General features: G+C 45.0%; 1 protein-coding gene across 1 annotated transcript in view; it reads right to left on the bottom strand.

The window, feature by feature from the left end:
* The window catches only part of RTEL1 (regulator of telomere elongation helicase 1), a 236,175-nt gene that overhangs the window by 96,539 nt on the left and 117,282 nt on the right, over window positions 1-22,354 (bottom strand). The window contains exons 19-20 of the mRNA XM_086932747.1: window positions 7,726-7,803; window positions 7,330-7,476 (exon numbers count right to left, since the gene is read on the bottom strand). Coding sequence (XP_086788873.1) covers window positions 7,330-7,476; window positions 7,726-7,803 — 225 coding nt within the window. The remainder of the gene's footprint in view (window positions 1-7,329; window positions 7,477-7,725; window positions 7,804-22,354) is intronic.

Genomic DNA, 22,354 nt, shown 5'->3' with positions numbered 1-22,354 from the left:
TGAGCGTTCCACGGGAACAGGTGCAGCTGTGAAGAGCTCAGCTTCATGACGAGCTCAGCTCGTCATGAGCTTGAGGGCGCTGTGCGCGCCCCCCCGTCCTCCAGCACAGCGGGTGAATTACCCCTCGCAGCGAAGGTGTTAATCCATAGAGGTCTCACTGCGGAGTCAGAATCCGCCAAGGCATTACCGACACTGAGCCACCCACTCATCCATTGCTCCAAACACTGTAGTGGTTGGCTGGAGATGGATTTCCTGGTTGGTTATGTATATTCTGGATCAGTCAGTGGCTCTACGGGCTGATCTCCGAACTCAGGCGGAGACCTGATGCTGTCCGCCCCTTTCAAACAGAAAGGATGGGACAGGACACTTGCATGAAATTCCTGCAACGCTAGATTTCAGTAAACTCAGCATAACATACTCGGAGCTTATTTAACCCCAGCATGGCTTAATAAAATGTGTACAACCGCCTCTCCTGATAGAATACGCTTCCATAAGCTGAATGAATAGATGAAACAAATGTTCTGTGATTGCCCAGTTGCATTCTCTTGTCCACCACTGGCATCCAAGAGTCAAATTATTTTGAGTGATGTATACTGGGACTTCAAGCAACCCACAACTGGTAGGGCGACGAGCAGATTCTTAGAATTGGCCTTCTTTAGGTGCTCTATCACAGTGAGATGAAAGGCCTCCAACCTGACCAGCATAGGCCACTGGCATGCCACTGTGATCAGATGGGCTGATGTGGAATCTGCATCTCTGTGGCGGGAGGAGGCAAGGGGACTTCGTCAATATCCCATTGCTATCATGTGAAAGAAGCTGATTTTCTACTTCAAGGACTGTCACAATGATGATACTAGACTGTCTTGAACAAAACTGGCTGCACTAGCACAACACTGCTGCAAGTGATATTGTATCACAGACTTTATTGCATCTTTTTTCACATTGACAAAGACTTGTTCTCCTCAAAACGGTTGCTGATAGATGAATAGACGTGCATTTGTTTTAGTCGGGTTTGTTATTGTTGGGTCGTGGCCTATATTTTTTCATGCCTTCCCAATGCTAAATTAATGCTGTTAATTGTTGATCAACTAATGCTGATAACTTGAATAATCCTTTCGTCCTCATATCACATTTATATATTTATTGAGACACTGTCTATATGACTTAGTCATGACACTATGATGTATTATGTGTATGTTGAGGTGAGAAACAAGAATAAGGAAAACTCAATAGAAATTTGTATTCAAAAACCCTTATCATGATGTTTTGTTGTCCTGTTTATACTCTCATCACACTAGCCACAATTTACCACAAAATCAGGTAATACATGTGCATTTCAAACTTTGAACTTACCTAAGGAACGTACTAATGCTTCTCGTCCATCATTTTGCACTTCTTGCATTGAAATCCCAATTTCCTAAAAGGAGCTCGAGACACTTATTCCTACAACTCCTGTGCTATAAAAAGAGTATGTTTGTGTGCATCGTCTGAACAAAGCTACAGATGTGTCCTATTTTTAGGTCACTCCCCATGCTACACCAAGTCAAACTAGCTCCCAGCACATTGCACTGGCAACATAATTTCCTGCATATCTATGAAGCTATTTATTGGGTGCAATTTTGATTCTCAAAAAAATCTCATGGTGCTATTGCCTTAAGGTACTAAATCAGAACGGACAAAGATCCGCTGTTGAGCAAAACATCAAAAAGCTAGGCTTTCAGTTATTTTTTTCAATATCTGAGTTGGTTTGATTCTTACCCAAGGGCTATAGGCAAGAAGAACACGTTACTTACCTTCGGTAACGCTTTTTCTGGTGGATACAGTATCTGCCTGTGGATTCCTCACCTTGTGAATATCCCCCTGTGTCAGCAACATTGGGAAATTCTTTTTGTAGTTTCGCGCCGACGTGGTACGACGTCACAGAAGCACGGCATCGCACGCGGCTCCGCTGACGTAACAGACACCATAATAGGCCCACGTCGGCGTGATGACATCAGTTCTGCCCTTTTTTCCGTGCCTTCGAGGCACACGGGCAGATCAACAACAGTAGATATACAGACAATGTACACAGTACCAAATAATCAAAATAACACACACACAGTGTGCAACCAAAGCAGGAATGCAAAACATTAACAAATTTCCTTTGACAATAAAATATTAACAATACAGTACATCAGGTATAGAAGAGTGGACAACGGGGAGGCGGGTGGGTCAGTGAGGAATCCACAGGCAGATACTGTATCCACCAGAAAAAGCATAACCGAAGGTAAGTAACTTGATCTTCTAATGGATACATCTACCAGTGGATTATTCACCTTGTGAATAGAGTCCCACAGCAGTCCCCACTCCCGGAGGAGGGTGTCCACTCTCCTATACCAGAAAATCCTGGAGGACATAACGCGCAAAGCGTCCGTTCCTCTTCACTTTGGAATCCAAGCAGTAATGCTTCGCGAAAGTGTGGAGGGAGGCCCAAGCTGCAGCTCTACAAATGTCCTCAACAGGTACACCTCTAGATAAGGCAGATGTAGCAGACCTTGCTCTAGTAGAATGTGCTCTTAAACCTTCAGGAGGCTCCTTACCCGCCATAGAGTAGCATATCTTGATGCACAAGACTATCCATCTTGACAGTGTGCGCTTGTGCACCGCCTTGCCTCTTCTGTCTCCAACAAAACCAACAAAGAGCTGGTCATCCACTCTGAACTCTCTGGTTCTGTCCAGGTAGAAGCTCACCGCCCTCTTCGGGTCCAAGCGGCGAAGCCGCTCCTCCTCCTTGGAAGGGTGAGGGGGAGGATAGAAGGTAGGGAAGGTAATAGACTGTCCGCCTCAATAGAACCACCTCTGGATGAAGCCTCCACTCGTGATCGGCCGAGAACTGCTGACTGAGACTGTCTGCATGCACGTTCAGAACCCTGGTCAGATGATTTGCCATCAGACAAATCTGATGGTCCTGAACCCAGGACCAGAGACGCAGAGCCTCTCTGCAGAGACACCGCGACCCCACTCCTCCCTACTTGTTGACATACCACATCGCGGTCGTGTTGTTCGTCAGGACCTGAACCGACTGACCGCGAAGGGATGGGAGGAAAGCCTTAAGTGCCAAACGTATCGCCCGCAATTCTAGAAGGTTGATGTGAAGCAACCTTTCCTCTGGAGACCAAAGACCTTTGACCTCCAGATCCCCCAGATGAGAACCCCACCCTAGAGTGGATGCATCCGTTATCACTGTGGCCACCGATGGAGGCAATTGAAAGGGCTTTCCTTGTGACAGATGGCCCTCCACACTCCACCAAGTCAGATCCGCCGCAGCTTCTCTGGAGATCCTCACTGACTCCCTGAGATCTCCGTTGTGTTGATACCACTGCCTGCGGAGGCACTACTGGAGTGCACTCATATGCCAGCGTGCATGGTTGACCAACAGAATGCAAGAAGCCATAAGACCGAGCAGGCGTAGGACCTTCAGGACTGGAACGACCGCTCCATTGTAAAATAAAGGAATCATATCCTGTATGTCACGAATCCTTAGAGGAGGAGGGAATGCCCGACACACAGTTGTATCCAGTACGGCACATATGAACAGGTTGCGCTGGGAGGGCACCAGGTGAGATTTGGGCACATTTATCGAAAAGCCCAATCTGTACAACAATTGAGTTGTGCAATGCAGATGATGGAGCACCTTCTCTGGAGATTCTGCTTTGATCAGCCAATCGTCCAGATAAGGGAAAACTGGAATCCCTAACCGTCTAAAATGGGCTGCCACCACCGCCATCACCTTGGTGAAGACTTGAGGCAAAGTAGTAAGACCAAACGGAAGGACCGCAAATTGGTAATGTTGCGAACCCACCGTGAAACGGAGATACTTCCTGTGCGACTTCAGGATGGGGATGTGGAAATGAGCATCCTGTAAGTCAACGCCATCCAAACTTCTTCCAGCAGCGCCTGAAGAACCAGCGCAAGGGTGAGCATCTTGAACTTCTCCTGTTTCAGATACAAGTTCAAGATCCTGAGGTCCAATATTGGACGAAGTCTGCCATCCTTCTTGGGTATCAGGAAATACCGGGTGTAGCATCCCTGACCCCTTTCCTGCTCCGGAACCACCTCTATCATGCCTTTTCTCAGCAACTCCAGGACTTCCTCCTGCAGGAGAAGCAGGTGGTCCTCCGAGCAAAATCTTTGACAAGGAGGGTAGTTTGGAGGGAACTCCTGAAAGGGAAGCGCATACCCATTCTCCACGAAATTGAGAACCCAAAGGTCTGATGTGACCGATTCCCAATCTCATAGAAAATAGGTGAGCTGACCCCCACAGGACCCGCATGATCTGGAATGGCAGATCTAGGACTGCTTTGTTTATGTTGGAGGGGGTGGGAAGAGGAGGAAGAGGAGGAGGAAGAGGAGGAGGAGGAGGAGGAAGCTTGACGTCATCGAGGACGAGCTCTCTGTCTACCCCTGTAGGATTTGGATAGTGGATTTTGCTGTTGCTGCTGCTGTTGCGGCTGTTTGTAGGCACGAAAGGAGGACCTTTCCGAATTCTCTATATCTCTTGCCTACAGTTTCCTTGGATTGCAAACCCAAGGATCTGGCCGTAGCTCTGCTGTCCTTGAATCTCTCCAACGCAGCATCAGCCTTTTTACCAAAAAGGCCCGAACCATCGAAGGGTAGATCCATTAAGGCCGCCTGGACATCTGCTGAAAATTCGGAGGACTAAAACCAGGCCGCTCTTCTGGTGGCAACCGAAGATCCCATCACTCTCGCCACTGAGTCAGCAGTGTCTAACCCACTCTGGATAAACTGCTGAGCCGCAGCCTGAGTGTCAACCAGCACCTCATTGATATTTCTTCTATCCTCCTCTCGAATATTAGGAGCCAGCTGTTTGACAGAATCCATCAAAGCATGGATATAGCGTCCCAAAAGACATGTAGCATTTGTCGATTTGAGAGCCATACTCGCAGATGAAAATACTTTCTTCGCAGCTTGGTCCTGCTTTTTTGATTCCTTGTCCCCAGGCACCTGAGGAAAACCACCTGCAGATTTTTGGGAGCAGGCAGCCTGCACAACCAAGCTCCCCGGCAAAGGGAGCAAAGATAAAAAGTCTGGGTCACCAGAAGCCACCCTATACCTTCTCGCAACAGCTTTCGAAACAGCAGGAGCTGTAAGAGGTCTTTTCCACACTTCTAAAATTGGCTCCGCCAAAGCATCATAGAAAGGAAGCATGGGCTCCACCACAGAGGTTGGCGAATGGAGGACTTCTGTCAAAATGTTCGACTTGAACTCTGCAGTTGGAAGAGTTAAGTTCAATAAATCCGCCGTCTTCCTGATGACAGCGTGGTATGGTGTCACATCCTTAGAAGGGGCATCAGAAACAGAGGCTAAATTCCAATCAGGAGACAGCTCCAGTCCACTAGCCTCCCTTAGATCGTCAAAGAAGTCCTCTGAATCCTGCAGCTCACCCTCTTCCATTTCAGCCTCTCTGTACCTTTGCTCCTCCAGGAGTCGCTGGGCTTCACGCCATTGACCTCTCCTTCGGGAATGGAGTCGGCGGATCCGGAATCGACTCCGACAGAGCCGGAGCCGGCGTCGAGCTCGGAGCCGGAGGACCAGGCCGTTGTTTTCGAGATAGGGCCGGATTCGGCGTCAGTGAAGAGGACATCGGCATCGAAGGCTTCGGCGTCGAAGGCTTCAGCGGCGCCGAGAAATGCCAAGGGGGCGTCGGAGCTGGCATAAATGGCATGAAGGGCGCAGCAGCATAGGTATGGGGAACCCCCAGATTAAAAGCCATTGGACCCATGGGACCAACTGGTGCTCCAGAGGGGTACATGGCTCTGGAATAGACTCCATACATCGCGTTCAAAAACTGAGTAGGGTCTTGACCTGGGGCCAGAAAAGTAGGGTAAGAACCCACAGGCTGCTCTTGAGGAACCAGAGTCATCTCGACCTCTACCTCGGGTTGGTGCACCGGGGTCGTCGAACCCTCTGGCAAGGGAGCCTCTTCTTCCTCCAGAGCCGGTGAATGCTCCGGCGACTCCATAGGCGAAGCCTCACCCTCCGGGTCCTGAACTTCTGGAGAAGGAGAAATCTCATCTTTAAGATGCCTTCTCACCGGCGACTTCGGTCTCGAGTCCGACTCCTTCCTAGAAAGATGTCGTGACCCATGCTTTCTTTTCTTGTGCTTCTTCCCAGCCGATCTGGAAGCATGCCCCAAAGACTACCTCGAGTGAGACTTCGATCGAGACCTCGACCTCAACCGTCGAGACGGCGACCTCAAGCTCTTCCTGTCCTTCTTGCTTTTCAACTTGGCAACCAGGAGCTTCGCCTCTCTCACAAAGGGCCTTGGGATTCATCTTCTTACAGAAAGAACACCCCTGGACATCATGGTCCGAGTTCAGGCACCAAACGCAGTCCTCATGCGGGTCCGTAATCGACATCACCACGCAGCTTGAATCTGGTCTTTTTTGAAGACATGTCGACTGGAAAGAACAAGAAACACGATAACCAATAAACAGTAACAAAGTTACTATCAAGCTACAGAGGATCCCTCGAAAACCGTTAGCGTCGACGACGCGGAAAAAAGGGAACTGATGTCATCACGCCGACGTGGGCCTATTATGGTGTCGGTGACGTCAGCGGAGCCGCGAGCAATGCCGTGCTTCTGTGGCATCGTACCACGTCGGCACAAAGCTACAAAAAGAATTTCTGAATGTTGCTGACGCAGGGGGATATTCACAAGGTGAGGAATCCACTGGCAGATGTATCCATCAGAGGCTCCATATAATATGGGAGCAATGCTAAATACACAAATCCTTTCTAAATGCTCAAAAGCACTACACTAGCCAACTATTCACAAGACTGCTAGCTGCCTCCAGCACACTTGTTGCAAAGCTCTTGTAAGAATAGGACTATTCTTCCAGAAGGAGCTAAGAGGTCATCTCATCAGAATCTACTTAAAGGACTAATAGTGGTGCTCTTTGTCACACCAGTAACCAATCTACGTAGCTACTCTTATTTGGTATAGTCCCTTGATATATGTAAAGGGCATGGTTGACGTGTTGCTAGGTCTGGGCAACATAAATATCACACAAAAATCCACTAATGTCAAATTCAGCAAAAATATATTCCATCCAATATTATACTGGCTCATGATCTAGTCTGCAGGATAGTGTTCTATCTTGCTAGATTGGCGTTTGTGCTTTGCCTGGTAGACCAAAACCTTTGCTCTATATTCCACACAATGGACTTGCAGAATTCTGACACCTCAAAGCAGTACATGGTGCTACATAAAACTATAAATAAAGAGATAAACAGCAAAAGGTTGATTGAGTAGGGAAGGATACCGACCTGACCTCGAGCTCCCTGTTTACTCCTCATCTCATCCAGGAACTGCATCTTCAGAACCACACGTGGGTCCATGCGAGGGGGGAAAGGGAGCCCAGTGATTATGACACCACGACCATTCATGTCGGCAAAATCAAGGCCTTCACTGGCCTGAAAAGAGAAAGTGCAGCGAGTTACTGCCAACCACCCTACAGCGTAGAAAGTGTGTACGAAAAGAGGTATAATGTGTGTTTGCAACAGAGGGAAGGTTTACAGAGGCCATTAGAGGACTGGAGGAAAAGGATGTAAACTGGGTGTTTAAACAGATACCGAAATGAGTATAACAAAAGCAGGACCAGATGCAGGGAAGCAGAAAAGAGAAAGAAGCATAAAAATCATCTGAAAGATCACTGCTTTTACCTTTCCTCGACACACTGCAAGGAACATGGCTCCGTTGGATTTGGGGTTGACAACTTGCGTGTAATACGCATCAATAATCTTTAGGAAAAAGAGAGAAAGGATAGACAGCTGGTGACTATGACCATATTGTGCATTACTGGTAACAGGAACTTCCGAAGAGGATAAAAGGACCACCAGAGTCAGCCTGCTTCCTGGTCTACTCAACAGTGTTACCCTCTTTATCTTTGCTTTCTGTTACCTTTCTTCTTAGAGTCTACCATTTTACCATGCATATGCGATTGAATGATATGATATGTGAATGAATACTTTAGCGACTCTCATGACTGATTTGTATGATTTTTTATAAAACATTATTCAAATCTTCTGTATGTTAATCGTTAACACTCAAGTGTCACTGCACGAAATGAAAATTCACAACTCTATTAGGTTTCAAATTCGTAAAACGGATGTAAATTTTAGACGAGCTGTTATCCTGGCAGGATAGATCGCCAGTGGTGCCGCTAGAAGCAGAATATATTGTCAGTGCTTCAAGTGAATAGACTTTACTAACCAAGAGAAGCTATACGGGTGAGGGTATTTACTCTAAACTGTGTCCTTGTCTCACAATCATAAGCTAGAAATGTATATTTGTGTGGGTTTTGCGGTACTTAGCGCTACGAGGCCTCCGGGTTGTTTGCGCTCTACAAAACCCGATTAATAATAATAATAATAATAATATGCCTTCAGAACAAAAATATAAGTATTTTGCAAGTAAATATATAATATATATATATATATATATATATACACACACATATATATACACACACATATATCTATATATACACACACACACACATATATATATATTAATCTTGTGACATTGCCACATAATCATTTTATGCCGCTAGTTTCAATTGTGTGTTGGACTCTTGATGCTTCATCTTGCGGTTTTTGTCAATGAGGAATTCTTAGCACAGATTTTAATTAGTCGTGTTTTATTAATTGGTTTTCCTACAATATAACATTTTAAAAATCGTATTTATGATGATAGTTAAACTTTTTTAAATATTTATTATAAATATTTAAATTATGCATCTTTGCACAGATTTTGAAATGTGGCGCGCTTGACATTCTGTATTTTACAGACATACCTTTGTGGTAGTTGACACTGAGTCTGTTGTCCGTTTCTATTGCACTGTAATTTGCACTTGCACTTTAAATTGAAGGAGGCTTCCCCATGTGACTTGTCATGTGATGAAGGTCCGAGCAGGACTGAAACGCGTCATGGCTGAGGTGCTGGGTGAAAGAAAATAAAATTTTGCAGCACGACTTTGGGTCCGCGTTGTCTCTTTGGTGAAAAGATTCCTGTGGTGAGACGACTTTCAGGACGTTTACTTTGTCGGTTTTGACTTCCCCGGCATTAGCGAGACCCCTTCCTAGTTGCCTGGGCCGTACGGCAGGAAGCTTCTGTTACAGCGTTTCTGCTGGGACGTGTCTTATCCTTGGAAAGAAGGAGCTGTGGTTGCCCCCGTGGAACGAGAGGAGTGTCAGTGGAGTTTAGCGGAGGAGCATTGGATTCGGCTGACTTCGTCAGCGGTAACCGGCACCGGAAGCGGAACGGAGGCACGGAGGTCGTACCCAACGGTGAGGAAGTAGTGCGCAAACGAGTAAACACCCCGTTAACATTTATTTAACAGAGGAGTTTCTTAAGCCACCCCAAGTTTGACATTAGCACCATGTCCGCCGACATGTTACGTAGTCGGGAAGCAGCGGCAAATTACTTGTTTATGGATGTGCCTATTAGTAGTACTGCCTCTAATTCACTTACCGCTCCCACTCTTGATGCAAATAGTACTATCAAAGATTTATACAAGAAATTGGAGAAACTTATGAAAGCTGAGCAGGCCAAGTGGTGGGAACATCGTTCTTTAAGTCGCTACTTGGAGGTGGGACGAATACCACGTGGGCTGCGTATATTACTGGCCCCAGCTATGAAAACCCTGACGCAAACCTGCTGGCAGATTGGGCTGAAATTAACTTAGACTCCTCAAAGCGATTGGTAGTGATTTTGGTAAAGTACGCTGAAAGCGATAGGGAAAAATTACAAGTGCAAATAGAGGCCCTGAATCAGGAAATTGCCAAGATTGATGTAACACCTACAATAACAAAATTAAAAGAAGACATGTTGGCCCGACTATCCTGAGAGGAAGAAGTCATCAAGAGACGTAAAAGTTTCAAGTTCCAAAGGGATAGGTTGGACTATGAAAATGGGCAAATATTCACGTTTGCCAAAAAATATGTGAATGCGAAGGCAAAAAAACAACAGCAACAACAACAGCTGATTGCAGGGCCAGTCCAACCCACTGCCCTAGGGGAAGCGCCAACTACTGTAACGACATCGGTGTCTAATCTAAGCTCAGCAATTGATAGCGGCTCAGACAATGAAACTAATCGTGCACAGAGAGCGGGGTTTCACAAGTACACCTTAGCGCAGGAAGTAGACTGCCTAAGGCAGGATCGTCGACAAACACTGAGCTCAGGGGCACAAAATGCCCAAACTGCTCAGCAACAAGGACAAGGAATCGCAAGAGATGGGAGCGGCGGCAATGCCACAAACAGCGGCACAGTGCCAAAGAAGCTGTACGTCAAGAAAACGAAGAAACAATGGAACCGATAAATGTGAGCACGGATCAAATAAAGGAAGTACAAACAGTCATCAACTTATCGGACACATACCTAACTGAGAGTGAAACATCTATCCTGTCATTGGGTTTGTCATTCTGTCCAAAGGGAAATTTCAATTATGCAGATTGCCGAATTGACATGTACAAGTTTATAAGGAAGATTAAACTAAAAAAGTTCCATATGTTACAAGGGACTGGAAAATCGAAAACATGTTTGGCTATATCAGGGGCAACACCTTCAGGCTTATTGGTACAAGATGTGGAACTAATGCAGGATCTCCATGATCTCCGTGAAGAGGGTAACATCACATTGGAACCACTTAGCCAAATGCCTAATCAACAAGTATGTGGGCCCCTAACAAAGTTCAAGCCAAAATCCAAGTTTTGCCCGATAATGCTTCATGATAACGTAGATAAGTTTCACGACAAGGTAAAACAGGAACTCGAAATCTTGTCCAAAAAGCAGAATGAAGCTAAAGAAGCATTTGCAATGCAATAGGTCTCGCATTAGGAAATTTTGAGCTATTGGTATTGTAAATGACATTTTGTTTTATTTCTGTGTTGGTTTTGAAAATAGCTAAATTAATAACTTTGCCATTTACAATGCCAATAGTTATAACATTCGCAAATGTTACACCTATAGCATTTGTAATGCAATATGTGTTGTATTTACGTGACTTAGATGTATTGCTATTACAAATAACAATGGCTTTTAATTTTTTTAAATAATTAATACTTAAATAAAAGTTATTGTAATTTAAAATAGCAATAGCTTAAACTTTTGTAAATAACGTTTGTGAAGATTGTGTTAAGTGTATTTTATTGGGACGAAAATCCAAGAACAGAAGTAAAATATTAACATCTTTTTGTGACATTTGTAATAAAGTTTGAGACATTGAGAGAACATATTTGAACCAGTTGTTGTTGAATGGTTGCACAGATTGATGTTGTGGTGCCGCTGAGTGAGTGCGATAGAGTGAGGGCGATGGATGGAGTGAGGGCGATATGGATGGAGTGAGGGCGTGCTGGATGGAGTGAGGGCGTGCTGGATGGAGTGAGGGCGTGCTGGATGGAGTGAGGGCGTGCTGGATGGAGTGAGGGCGTGCTGGATGGAGTGAGTGAGGGCTGGATGGAGTGAGTGAGGGTGTGCTGGATGGAGTGATTGAGGGCGTGCTGGATGGAGTGAGTGAGGGCGTGCTGGATGGATGGAGTGAGGACGTGCTGGATGGATGGAGTGAGGGCGTGCTGGATGGATGGAGTGAGGGTGTGCTGGATGGATGGAGTGAGGGCGTGATGGATGGATGGAGTGAGGGCGTGATGGATGGATGGAGTGAGGGCGTGATGGATGGATGGAGTGAGGGCGTGATGGATGGATGGAGTGAGGGCGTGATGGATGGATGGAGTGAGGGCGTGATGGATGGAGTGAGGGCGTGATGGATGGATGGAGTGAGGGCGTGATGGAGTGATGAGTGAGGGCGTGATGGAGTGATGGAGTGAGGGCGTGATGGAGTGATGGATGGATAGAAAGTGCCTATAAATTAACCCATCAGAAACATAAACACCTAATAAACAAAAACGCCTGATTATTGAAAAGGAATAGACCAAGATATTATATTTGTGCAAATACAATAAACAGAAGCTAGACCGTGAAGGGGCAGGAGCGAGTGAGACTGAAACTGAGGAAGAGTGGAGAGGCCAAGACAGGGCAGACATGGCTTTGGCGGCGATGGGACTGCGTTATTACAGGGAACGTCTCAGCACCAGCTTCTGCACGATCGAGGTACTTGCAAAGTACTCGATAAACACTGCTAAGCTCCAAGTAATAGACCTGCTGAGATAGGTTTACTGTCTTAAGTGTGAGCCAAGAAATGATGTGTCCTAGTGCGCAAATCTGAACCCCCCCCCAAAAAAAGGCTGCAGAGCAGAACTAGAAGATCCCATATCCTCAGCATGCACTCTGATAGCGAGAGTACATGTTCACTCTAAGATAGTTACATACCAGATCACCGCCCAGCAGTTCACCTCTCTGACACCAACAACAAATGCAGGCGCCCTCGCCAAGGACAGACTGTATGAACACAAGTGGAGTTGAAAGAGGTCAGGAAATTCAGTCACAAGAACATACCCGCAGACGACGGGCTATGAAGAAAACATGAAAGGGCACGAGAAGACAGGCTCTGCAGTCACGTGACAGCTGATGGCGGATAGGTTAGTAGTTAGCGGCTCCAAGAGCCACTGCCAAGAGGGAACGAAAAAGCTTGTTTCAAATATTCAATTATTATCGTGTCATCCCTGTGACCGAGTATGCATGAGTGCGTCATAAAAAATGAAAAAGCGGAGTCTCTGGTAAAGCTAACATTGGGCCGGGCCGTGCATACCTTTCTTTCTCCCTTGCAGACAGCAATTTGACGCTTTAGAGCATGTGCCTCCTGCATCAACCCTTAGTGGTTGTGTGCAGTTTCCAGGCTGAACTGCACCATTTCATATGGGTTGGCGAACGCTCGCTGAATTTCACCTGGGCATCGTGTGAGTCTCATTCCTGGTGTTTCCTTTAAGAACCATGTACTGGGACACTAAGTAAGATGACTGCCATACATACACATTATATAGTTATTTGTGAACAAGCACTAATAAAGCCTATGAGATCTATTGGCTTTGGCAGTGATTTCAGCCATGGTGACAGCTGCGTGGCTGCTGTTCAGCAGGATAGCAAATAATTATTTTAAAAGTGCTATGACTTAGCCGGCACTAATGCGCGTAATAGATGGGTGATAAGTCAATAGACAGAGAGAAAAGTAAAGGAGAGTGGATGGGGATAGGACATGCGAGAGACAATGGGTAACCATACTGAAACCAGGCCGGTGCCCACCCGGCATTTGCCCCGAGTGCACTTTATCTAATTATTTACGGGACCCCTTTTTAGGTCCTTTGCGAGTGCCCACCTCGCATATATAATTATATTTTAATTCGAGGGTGCCTACCGCTCTTGCCCCCGAAAGAAATCACCGCCGCAGCCCTGCTCCGTGAAAACCGGAAGTCAGGCACTTTTGGCCGAGACGGGGGCGGGGCCTGCAATCCGGCAGGAAGTCCCGCCCGCCGCCGCCGAGGAAGAAGTGAAGCCGGCCGACTGATGGCCTCTCCGCAGCCCGGGGCTCCCATGAGTTGAGGAGAGTCCCGGGGCTGCCAACAGCAAAACAGCCAGAGTGTTGCGGGGCTCCCAGGTGCTGGAGGGAGCCCCGGAAGTTAAGTCCTGCCCCCTGGTGCCGCGACGAGACGAGACTGCCGCAGAGAAGAGCCCGATCCCCAGCAACAGCCCGGTGAGTGCCCGACCAGCGCTGCAGAGGAGACACGGAACACGCCGAAAGAGCCCGGTGAGTGGGAGGGGAGGGGGGTATACGCACGTGTGTTCGAATGTGTCTGTGTGTGTGCGCGTGGGTCTGCGTGTGTGTATGCAGTGTGTGTGTGGCTGTGTATGTGCGCATGCGTGAATGTGGAGTGTGTTTGCGCATGGGAATGAGGCACGAGAGGGACACAGCGCCGTGCGCGCCCACGAGGTGAAATCTGCGCTCTGCGCTCGTGCACCCTCTAGTGTCCGCATTCCCAAATACAGGTAACATTAGTTGTCTTGCTAACAGCATTCAATGTTTTCGCATTCAATGCTAGGTCAGCTCGACCTAAAAAAGATACACGGCAAGAGATGATGCATATCTAAAGCTTATGAAGAAGTTAAAATCCAATAAGAACTTAATCATACGCCAAGCAGACAAGGGTGGGAACATCGTTCTCTGGCCGTACAACATGTACATGGAGGAGGCTATGAGCCAATTGAGTGACACAAACTGTTACAGGCGTAGTGACATGATGACAGTAAAAGCATCCTGGGACATCTTCTACTCGAGCTTGATAGCTTGGAAAAGTACCGGATTATTATCAATTGAAGAGTTTCATTTTCTCAAAAATGACAATCCCATAATGCCTGTGGTATATTTTATACCCAAAATCCATAAAAATAGGACCTGTCCTCCAGGCAGGCCAATAATATCTGCATGTGGTAGCATTATGGAAAATACAAGTAAATATGTTGATTACTTCCTCCAAGAATCTGTGCGAACATTGCCATCTTTTATATTGGACACTGGGGACCTGCTTCGTAAATTGAATAATGTGATATGGGGTGATGATATGTGTGAGAAGTTGGCCTGATATATAGTGCTCACTATTCTAGTGATCACTGTGTATCATACCAAACGACCCTTATTGATGATTGGTTGTAAGTCAACCTTATAGACCAGCTATCCTAGTAGCGTGGACAAAAGCAGTCTTTAGGCTAAACTCTAGAGGGCGTGTTAAGCCAGCTGTTTTACCATCACATATACCCCTTGAACACCAAGTGAAAGGACACCACACAAGTTGTTATAAAAATAAAGGATATTTATTAATAACAAGTCTACCCTGAACTCTTTATGAGTCAGGGAGCTAAGCACAATACAAAACTCTTACGAAAATACTTCAAGTTGCACAATTCACACAAATGCCCGAGCGGCACGAAAAACCATATACACTAAAAGTGGAATGCGAAATACTAGCAGGTGAGTAACTCGATCCAGAGGCTTCAGGACCGCTAGGACTACACTACTGAACTCTAAGGTTAGGAGCAGGAGGCCTAGGGAGATCGGGTGCAGAGTGTGCACTCTCACGCGGGATGCGGGACAAAGTCTATGGAGGCTAGTATTTCTAAAGTTACTGTTTCCGGACGAATCCGACTAGGTAGACTTAAAACGAAAAAGGATCTGGACACTTGGATAGTGAACCTGCGTTGGAGCACCAAAATGCTCGGGTTACCCAGCCCAGGGGCTGCGGCTGCATTGGGTTCAAAAGACGTCAGGAATCCTCGTTGTAGTCTATGGAGCCTGAAAGAAGAAGTTGCTGGCAGGCGACCAGTGAAGATGTTCGGTGTGATCCAAGGCTGGATCGGTGATGGAGACGACCTGAAAGCAGAGGGGCCTCAGTTCTTAATCACTAGCCAGTGATTGTGTGGGCACCAGGATGCCACCGGATGAGGTCACCGCGATCAGGTGAGTGGGCGACGCTGGACTCTGCAGTCACACGGGCCAGGAGGCGTTGTCGGCGACCAGGCTGGAGGTGCGAGCTGTCCCACGAGGGTGTCTGCTGTCGGCGATGCTGGAACCAGGATTGGAGCAACAAGCCTTGGCAAAGGCAAGCCCACGCGGTGGAGTCAAGATGGCGTCTGGAGTGGACCAGGAGGGTCCGGGGTGCTCCTCTTTTGGAAGGGAGCAAGGGCCAGTCTGGAGCAACCAGACCAGCGGTGAAAACGTTGTGGTACGTCGTCAGGAGGGCCACTAGCCAACGGGCATGTGACTGGACAACCCGGCAAGCAGCAAAGAGCAGAAGGGCCCACGCAGATCTCGTGGATGCTGGGGGGCTGGACTTCGGTGCTGGAGCTGCTCTAGGTTGGGGCTTCTCAAACCCCAGTGCACTCACTCGAGGATCCCTCGGCGGTCGTGCTGGTTAAGCGTCGTGCAGGTTTTGAAGATGGCCGGTCGCTCAGGTCTCGTCACACCCACGAATCTCAGCTGGGCTGATGATGCAGGTAGAGGTCAGAGATGCCAGGGAATCCGGGTCTCGTCGAGCTGGTCAGTCTTGATCCGGAGGATGGACGTGCAGCAAACCGCGATGCTTAGGTGGTGCCTGCAGGTGCAAGGTGGCTACTCCTTAGCCACAAGGGAGAGTCTTCAGAGAAAGTCAAGAGTTCCTTTCGTGGAAAGTAGTTCAAGATTCAAGATTATCTCATTTGGGAAGGGGGCCCGCTCCTACCTTTATTCTAAGAAAAGGGGCTGGCACGCGACTAGGTCCTGCCCATGGGTGGGACCAGGAGGGGGGTGGTTACACCCCTCTCCTTTGTCCGGTCTCTCCCCAGCTCAGGGGCTGGGGTGCCCCTGGAACTGGTTTGAGCCGGCATATGCACAGTGAGCACCGGGGTGCCACTTGCAGTCACCTTCATCTCAGCCCTGCCTACCTGGGATACACAAAATCCTGTCTGGGATGGTGCTAGCACCGCCCCTGACATGAAACTCTTTGTCTGAGCTCTCCTCGCTGGAAGGACTCCCAGCAGCAGGAGGTCAGACTTGTGTCTGTGGTGGCAGCATCCATTTTGTGATGCTGAGGCTCGAGTTAACTTTAACCGGGGTTCACAGTTACATACATGTTGTGTCCATCTAGAAGGGTGGAATGCTAACCCCGTCGCCAGAATTGGCGAGCGGTTAGTATTCCAATTCGTATTACACCTTACTCGACATGTTTTGATAATGCGATACCAAAGTTAGCAAATAACCGCGAGGATTATAATGCACTTAAGAGTATATGGTATGCGTTATCCTGGAACAGCTATTAGGACCTGGTTCCGCAAGCTGCAAATTTGCTCAGCTCATGCCAGAGCACCATCTCACATAATTCCAAGCACTCTGCCTTCAGGATTGATAAGGCCTGCCATAGGAGTGACTGATAGGAATATAGGTGTCCATTTTAGGGTTAGATATAGGAATACTATATCTAAAGCAAAGGGTGATTACACCACCTTGCCCCAGCTGTCGTGCAGCCAGTTGTGTCAGATTTGGGTGGCCAGCCAGGGGTGGCATAATACATGCTGCAGCCCCTGGTAAGCCCTGGGTACACCTACGCCCTGGGAACCTAAGGTACACTGTACAGGGGCTGATAAGGTGACTCAGTATCCATTTAGATATGCACCTAAGGTACATGGAGCCCATTTTACAGAGAGAGCAGTGGGCCTGGGGTCCTGAATAACAGGGTCCCAGGTCAACTAAGTCGAAAAACCAGCAAAACACCAGGCAAAAAGTTGGGGGCAACCATAGTCAGATATCCACCTTCCTACAATATGCTACTTATTTCTATGGACGTTTCCTCCCTATATACCAGCATACATCATAGGGATGGCCTCAAGGCAGTAGAGCACTACCTTAGACAACGTCCGATTTGTTATTTAGAACATAACAAGATGTTAATAGCTATAATCACTATGTGCCTTGAGAACAACTTCTTTTTGTTTGGGAAACAGGTTTTTCAGCAGATCAGAGGCGTAGCTATGGGGGCATGCTTTTCCCCTAGCTACGCCTGCCTGCACATGGGGCTATGGGAAAGGCAGGTATTATTGTCAGAGGACAACAAATTTGTTAATACCCACATAGTTCACATGTTCAGATACATTGATGATCTGCTATTTATCAGGAAAGGGACGGAGAGTGATGCTACAATCTTTGTTAACTCTCTAAATAACAACAACATGAATTTGCACTTTACCAGTCACATTAGCAAGTCTTCAGTATTCTTTCTTGACGTAGAAATATTCATCTCAAATAACCTCCTCAATACCAGGCTGCACAGGAAAAGTACGGCAGGCAATTCCTTGCTACATGCGGGGAGCAATCACCCTGCCCACCTAATCCGCAGCATCCCATATGGAGAGATGCTGCGGATTAGGAGAATCTGCAGCCTTGATACTGATTGCTTAACAGCGCAAAGGGAGTGTTGATCGAGATTCATTGACAGAGGTTACAATCCTCTTATGATCGACAAAGCAACAAGAAGAGCAAATGCACAAAATAGATCTCAGGCGTTGGAGACTAGACGAGAGGTTAGACCAAGCTCAGGAGAGGAGCAATCACTGAGGCTAATATTAACATATAGCAATCAACATCAAGCTATCAGAAAAATCGATACAAAGAATTGGCCTCTGATTAGAAATGATCCTGTACTTGGGGAGAGACTAACACGCTCTCCCAACTTGACCTTTAGAAGAGATAATGCTATGAGCAACACCCTAGTCTCCAGTAGTCAAGAAATAAAAACTAGTGATATGTGGATCTTGGGAAGTAAAGGATTTATAAAATGTGCGACATGCAAGGCATGCAAACAAGGGGTCAACAAAACTGAATATTCCAGCTCCTTTAAGAAAAAACCTATTAAAATAGACAAAAAATTGACATGCCGAACAGAATTTGCTATATACATGCTGGAGTGTCCCTGTGGATTAAAATATGTGGGAGCACAAAACCCCAATGCCACAAAAGAATACTCCAGCACTTATGAGCAATTAAGAATGGCGAAGATACATATCCTGTCGCAAGGCACTTTGAAGCTATGCATTCCAAGAACCCAGATGAGTTGAGATACTATATAGTGGATTGCATTCCCCCTTTGAGGAGAGGTGGAGATAGAAATGCGAAATTAAGAAAATTAGAGACTAAATACATACTTGAGATGGATACAAAGAGTCCCAATGGTTTGAACTCCACTGAAGATTTTTTTACATATTTATGAAATGATTCTGTTTTAAGTGTAAATATCTTCTAGTGTTTTGTACATCAATCAATTCAAAAAAGTTTGCCGCTTGCTGAAAAAAACATATTTAATATTGATTTTAATCACTTATATATATTTATTTTGGTATGGGTACACATATTATTTACACTGGGACTTTATTTGGACAAAATGTTGAATTGCTCACTTGGGCTATATTAATCTTGTGACATTGCCACATAATCATTTTATGCCGCTAGTTTCAATTGTGTGTTGGACTCTTGATGCTTCATCTTGCGGTTTTGTCAATGAGGAATTCTTAGCACAGATTTTAATTAATCGTGTTTTATTAATTGGTTTTCCTACATATAACATTTTAAAAATCGTATTTATGATGATAGTTAAACTTTTTTTAATATTTATTATAAATATTTAAATGATGCATCTTTGCACAGATTTTGAAATGTGGTGCGCTTGACATTCTGTATTTTACAGACATAACTTTGTGGCAGTTGACACTGAGTCTGTTGTCCGTTTCTATTGCACTGTAATTTGCACTTGCACTTTAAATTGAAGGAGGCTTCCCCATGTGACTTGTCATGTGATCAAGGTCCAAGCAGGACCGAAACGCGTCATGGCGGAGGTGCTGGGTGAAAGAAAATAAAATTTTGCAGCACGACTTTGGGTCCGCGTTGTCTCTTTGGTGAAAAGATTCCTGTGGTGAGACGACTTTCAGGATATATATAATATATATATATATATACACACATATATATATATATATATTCACTGAAAAAACCATAGGTTATAGACCATATATAGTTAGGAATTAGCATTTACAAAACCTTATTTTACTCACACAAAACCATTGAAATTCGCATATATAGTTAGTTGCACTAACTATATATTGCGCACCCGCAATCCACTGCTGATGATGTCACATATTACATCATTCATGACATGGTCAGTGACATCCCTGATGACATCAATGATGACATCTCAAATGACATCACTGATGAAATCACTGATGACATCTCAATTGACATCACTGATCACATCACTGACAATATCATTCATGTGATAATACGATGCACGTCTTTACACTCTAATATAACCTAAGAAACACCCAGTGTTAAATACAGACTACCATTCTTGAAACCATTGACACACCAATACCAGTTACTACATACGCACACACTAATTCCTAGGTCTACACACTCAGTCACTCATTCACCCATAGAATCACTCATCAATACAACACTATCATATGCACTCATACACCTATACAGACACTCACACTCTGCCACTCATCTATGGAGTTACTCACACATCTAGTCAGATATGCAAATAATTAATCACACTTCCATTTCTTCAACTATACAGTTATACACACAACACCTTACTTATTCAAACATATACTAACACATACTTACTCTCTTATACAATCACTGATACAAGTACACGTTGATCTGCACAGAGTCACACAACTTTCAAGCACTAATCAATAACCCATATAGCCACTCATATAGCTAATAATCAACACATGCAGCAGCTTGCACAACAACAGACATAATGATGCCAACATTCAGACAGTTTAGTCACTAACCCATGCATTCAGTAAGACACATTTAATCACTCACTCATACAGTCAGTCACGCACCTACTAAATCCTTCATCCAGACACTTATACATCCACTCATTCTTCAATATGTAAAACATATTTAAACTTTACAGAAACACAGTCACTGGATGATGTCATCAGTGATGTCATTTGAGATGTCATCAGTGATGTCACTGACCATGTCATGAATGATGTAATATGTGACATCATCAGCAGTGGATTGCGGGTGCACGATATATAGTTAGTGCAACTAACTATATATGCGCATTTCAATGGTTTTGTGTGAGTAAAATATGGTTTTGTAAATGCTAATTCCTAACTATATATGGTCTATAACCTATGGTTTTTTCAGTGAATTTTCAAGGTTTTGTAAATGCTAATTCCTAACTATATATGGTCTATAACCTATGGTTTTTTCAGTGAATTTTCAAGGTTTTGTAAATGCTAATTCCTAACTATATATGGTATATAACCTATGGTTTTTTCAGTGAATTTCAATGGTTTTTAATAGCAAATATCAAAAGCTGTAAAATGTATTCTTCTTTTAAAGGAAAAATATATTTTATATGTATTTAATATAATTATTTTATGTATACAGTTTTTTATAGTTACATCCACTGGGCTCACAGGTATGCTGATAACAGAAATTTACACAACCTCAATTTACAAAATGTGGAAATCAACTGGATTGGCCAGAGAGGATTGAGATGTCACCAATTAATTTCAACATGCGCTACAACATGCAAGACATCTACAGAGGAGATGGTGTGCACTTCTCAGATGAGGGGAATAGAATATTCCTCCTGAATTTAAGACTGTGCATTGGAACCTACTTGTAGGTACCTAAATCAGCCATAGAACCCAAAAGCTCTTTTCAGAGCTACCCTACCTCTGATCATTCAAAACGTTTATCTTTTTCTAACTTTTTTCACTATTTTTCACCAAAGTACGCTCCCCGGTACGATTACCGGTGCGCGTACCGGGCGCTCCCCCCGCGATTTAAATTTTTTTTAATTTTTTATTTTTTGCCTATATAAGCGTCCTAAGCCCCCCTCACAAAACCTAGAGGGTCAGGAAGTGTCTACCGTGCCCCCTTCTACCCATTCCCAACATTGTTTGCCCTCCATCTTGTGTCTCAATTCTACCGAAACACAAAATGGAGGACTCCCGTAACGCTGCCGGTACGCGTACCGGGGCGCGCACCGGTAAGCGCTCGCTAACAAAAGGTGGGAAAGTAATTTACAGAAAAACCACTGGAGACACTTTCATCAAATATAGAATAGGCCCTACTACATAGCAGTCCCTACCATTTACGCAAATTTGGTGGTATTCCATTGAGCCATTTGGGATGTAGCCCTGTCTAAATATCCTGAGGTAAATTACATGACAAAAACACATATGAAACTGCTTGAATTTTCAACCAATTAAAATGTTACTTACATTTTGTACTTTTATGTGCTCACATTTGATTGGTTAAGTACATGAATATATATAAAAAATGAGAGAGAAACACAGCCATTTTGACTAACACTACCTAAGGTACATTTGGAAAAGAATTTGACAGAAAACTTCAACTACTTTGAAGAAGGTAAGTTGTTAATTTGAAAGGAAAACTATGTTATGCACTTTAAGTTAATTTGGGAAAACGTTTTCAAATAGTTATATACTGTCCCTCAATAAGAGTTAGACATTGAGAAAAGCTTATTTATTTAAATTATTGATTGAGTTAGGCTTCTGTGGTATAATTATGAATTTACTTAGGCTTCATCACAGGCACTTTTTAATAGTTCTACTTCCTGCCTGAAACCATACACTGCCCAAAGATAACTTCACTGTTAAAAACTCACAAGTACCTGTCTGAACTTAAACCCAACAGTGCCCTATCTCTACTGATATATTTATTTTTTAAAGGCTTATTTATTTAAATTATTGATTGAGTTAGGCTTCTGTGGTATAATTATGAATTTACTTAGGCTTCATCACAGGCACTTTTTAATAGTTCTACTTC

Source organism: Lissotriton vulgaris, chromosome 7 (assembly GCF_964263255.1).
Source record: "Lissotriton vulgaris chromosome 7, aLisVul1.2, whole genome shotgun sequence".
Classification (NCBI taxonomy): Eukaryota; Metazoa; Chordata; class Amphibia; order Caudata; family Salamandridae; genus Lissotriton; species Lissotriton vulgaris.
The sequence above is the reverse complement of the archived record's forward strand: the minus strand, read 5'-3'. Positions and strand labels throughout refer to the sequence as shown.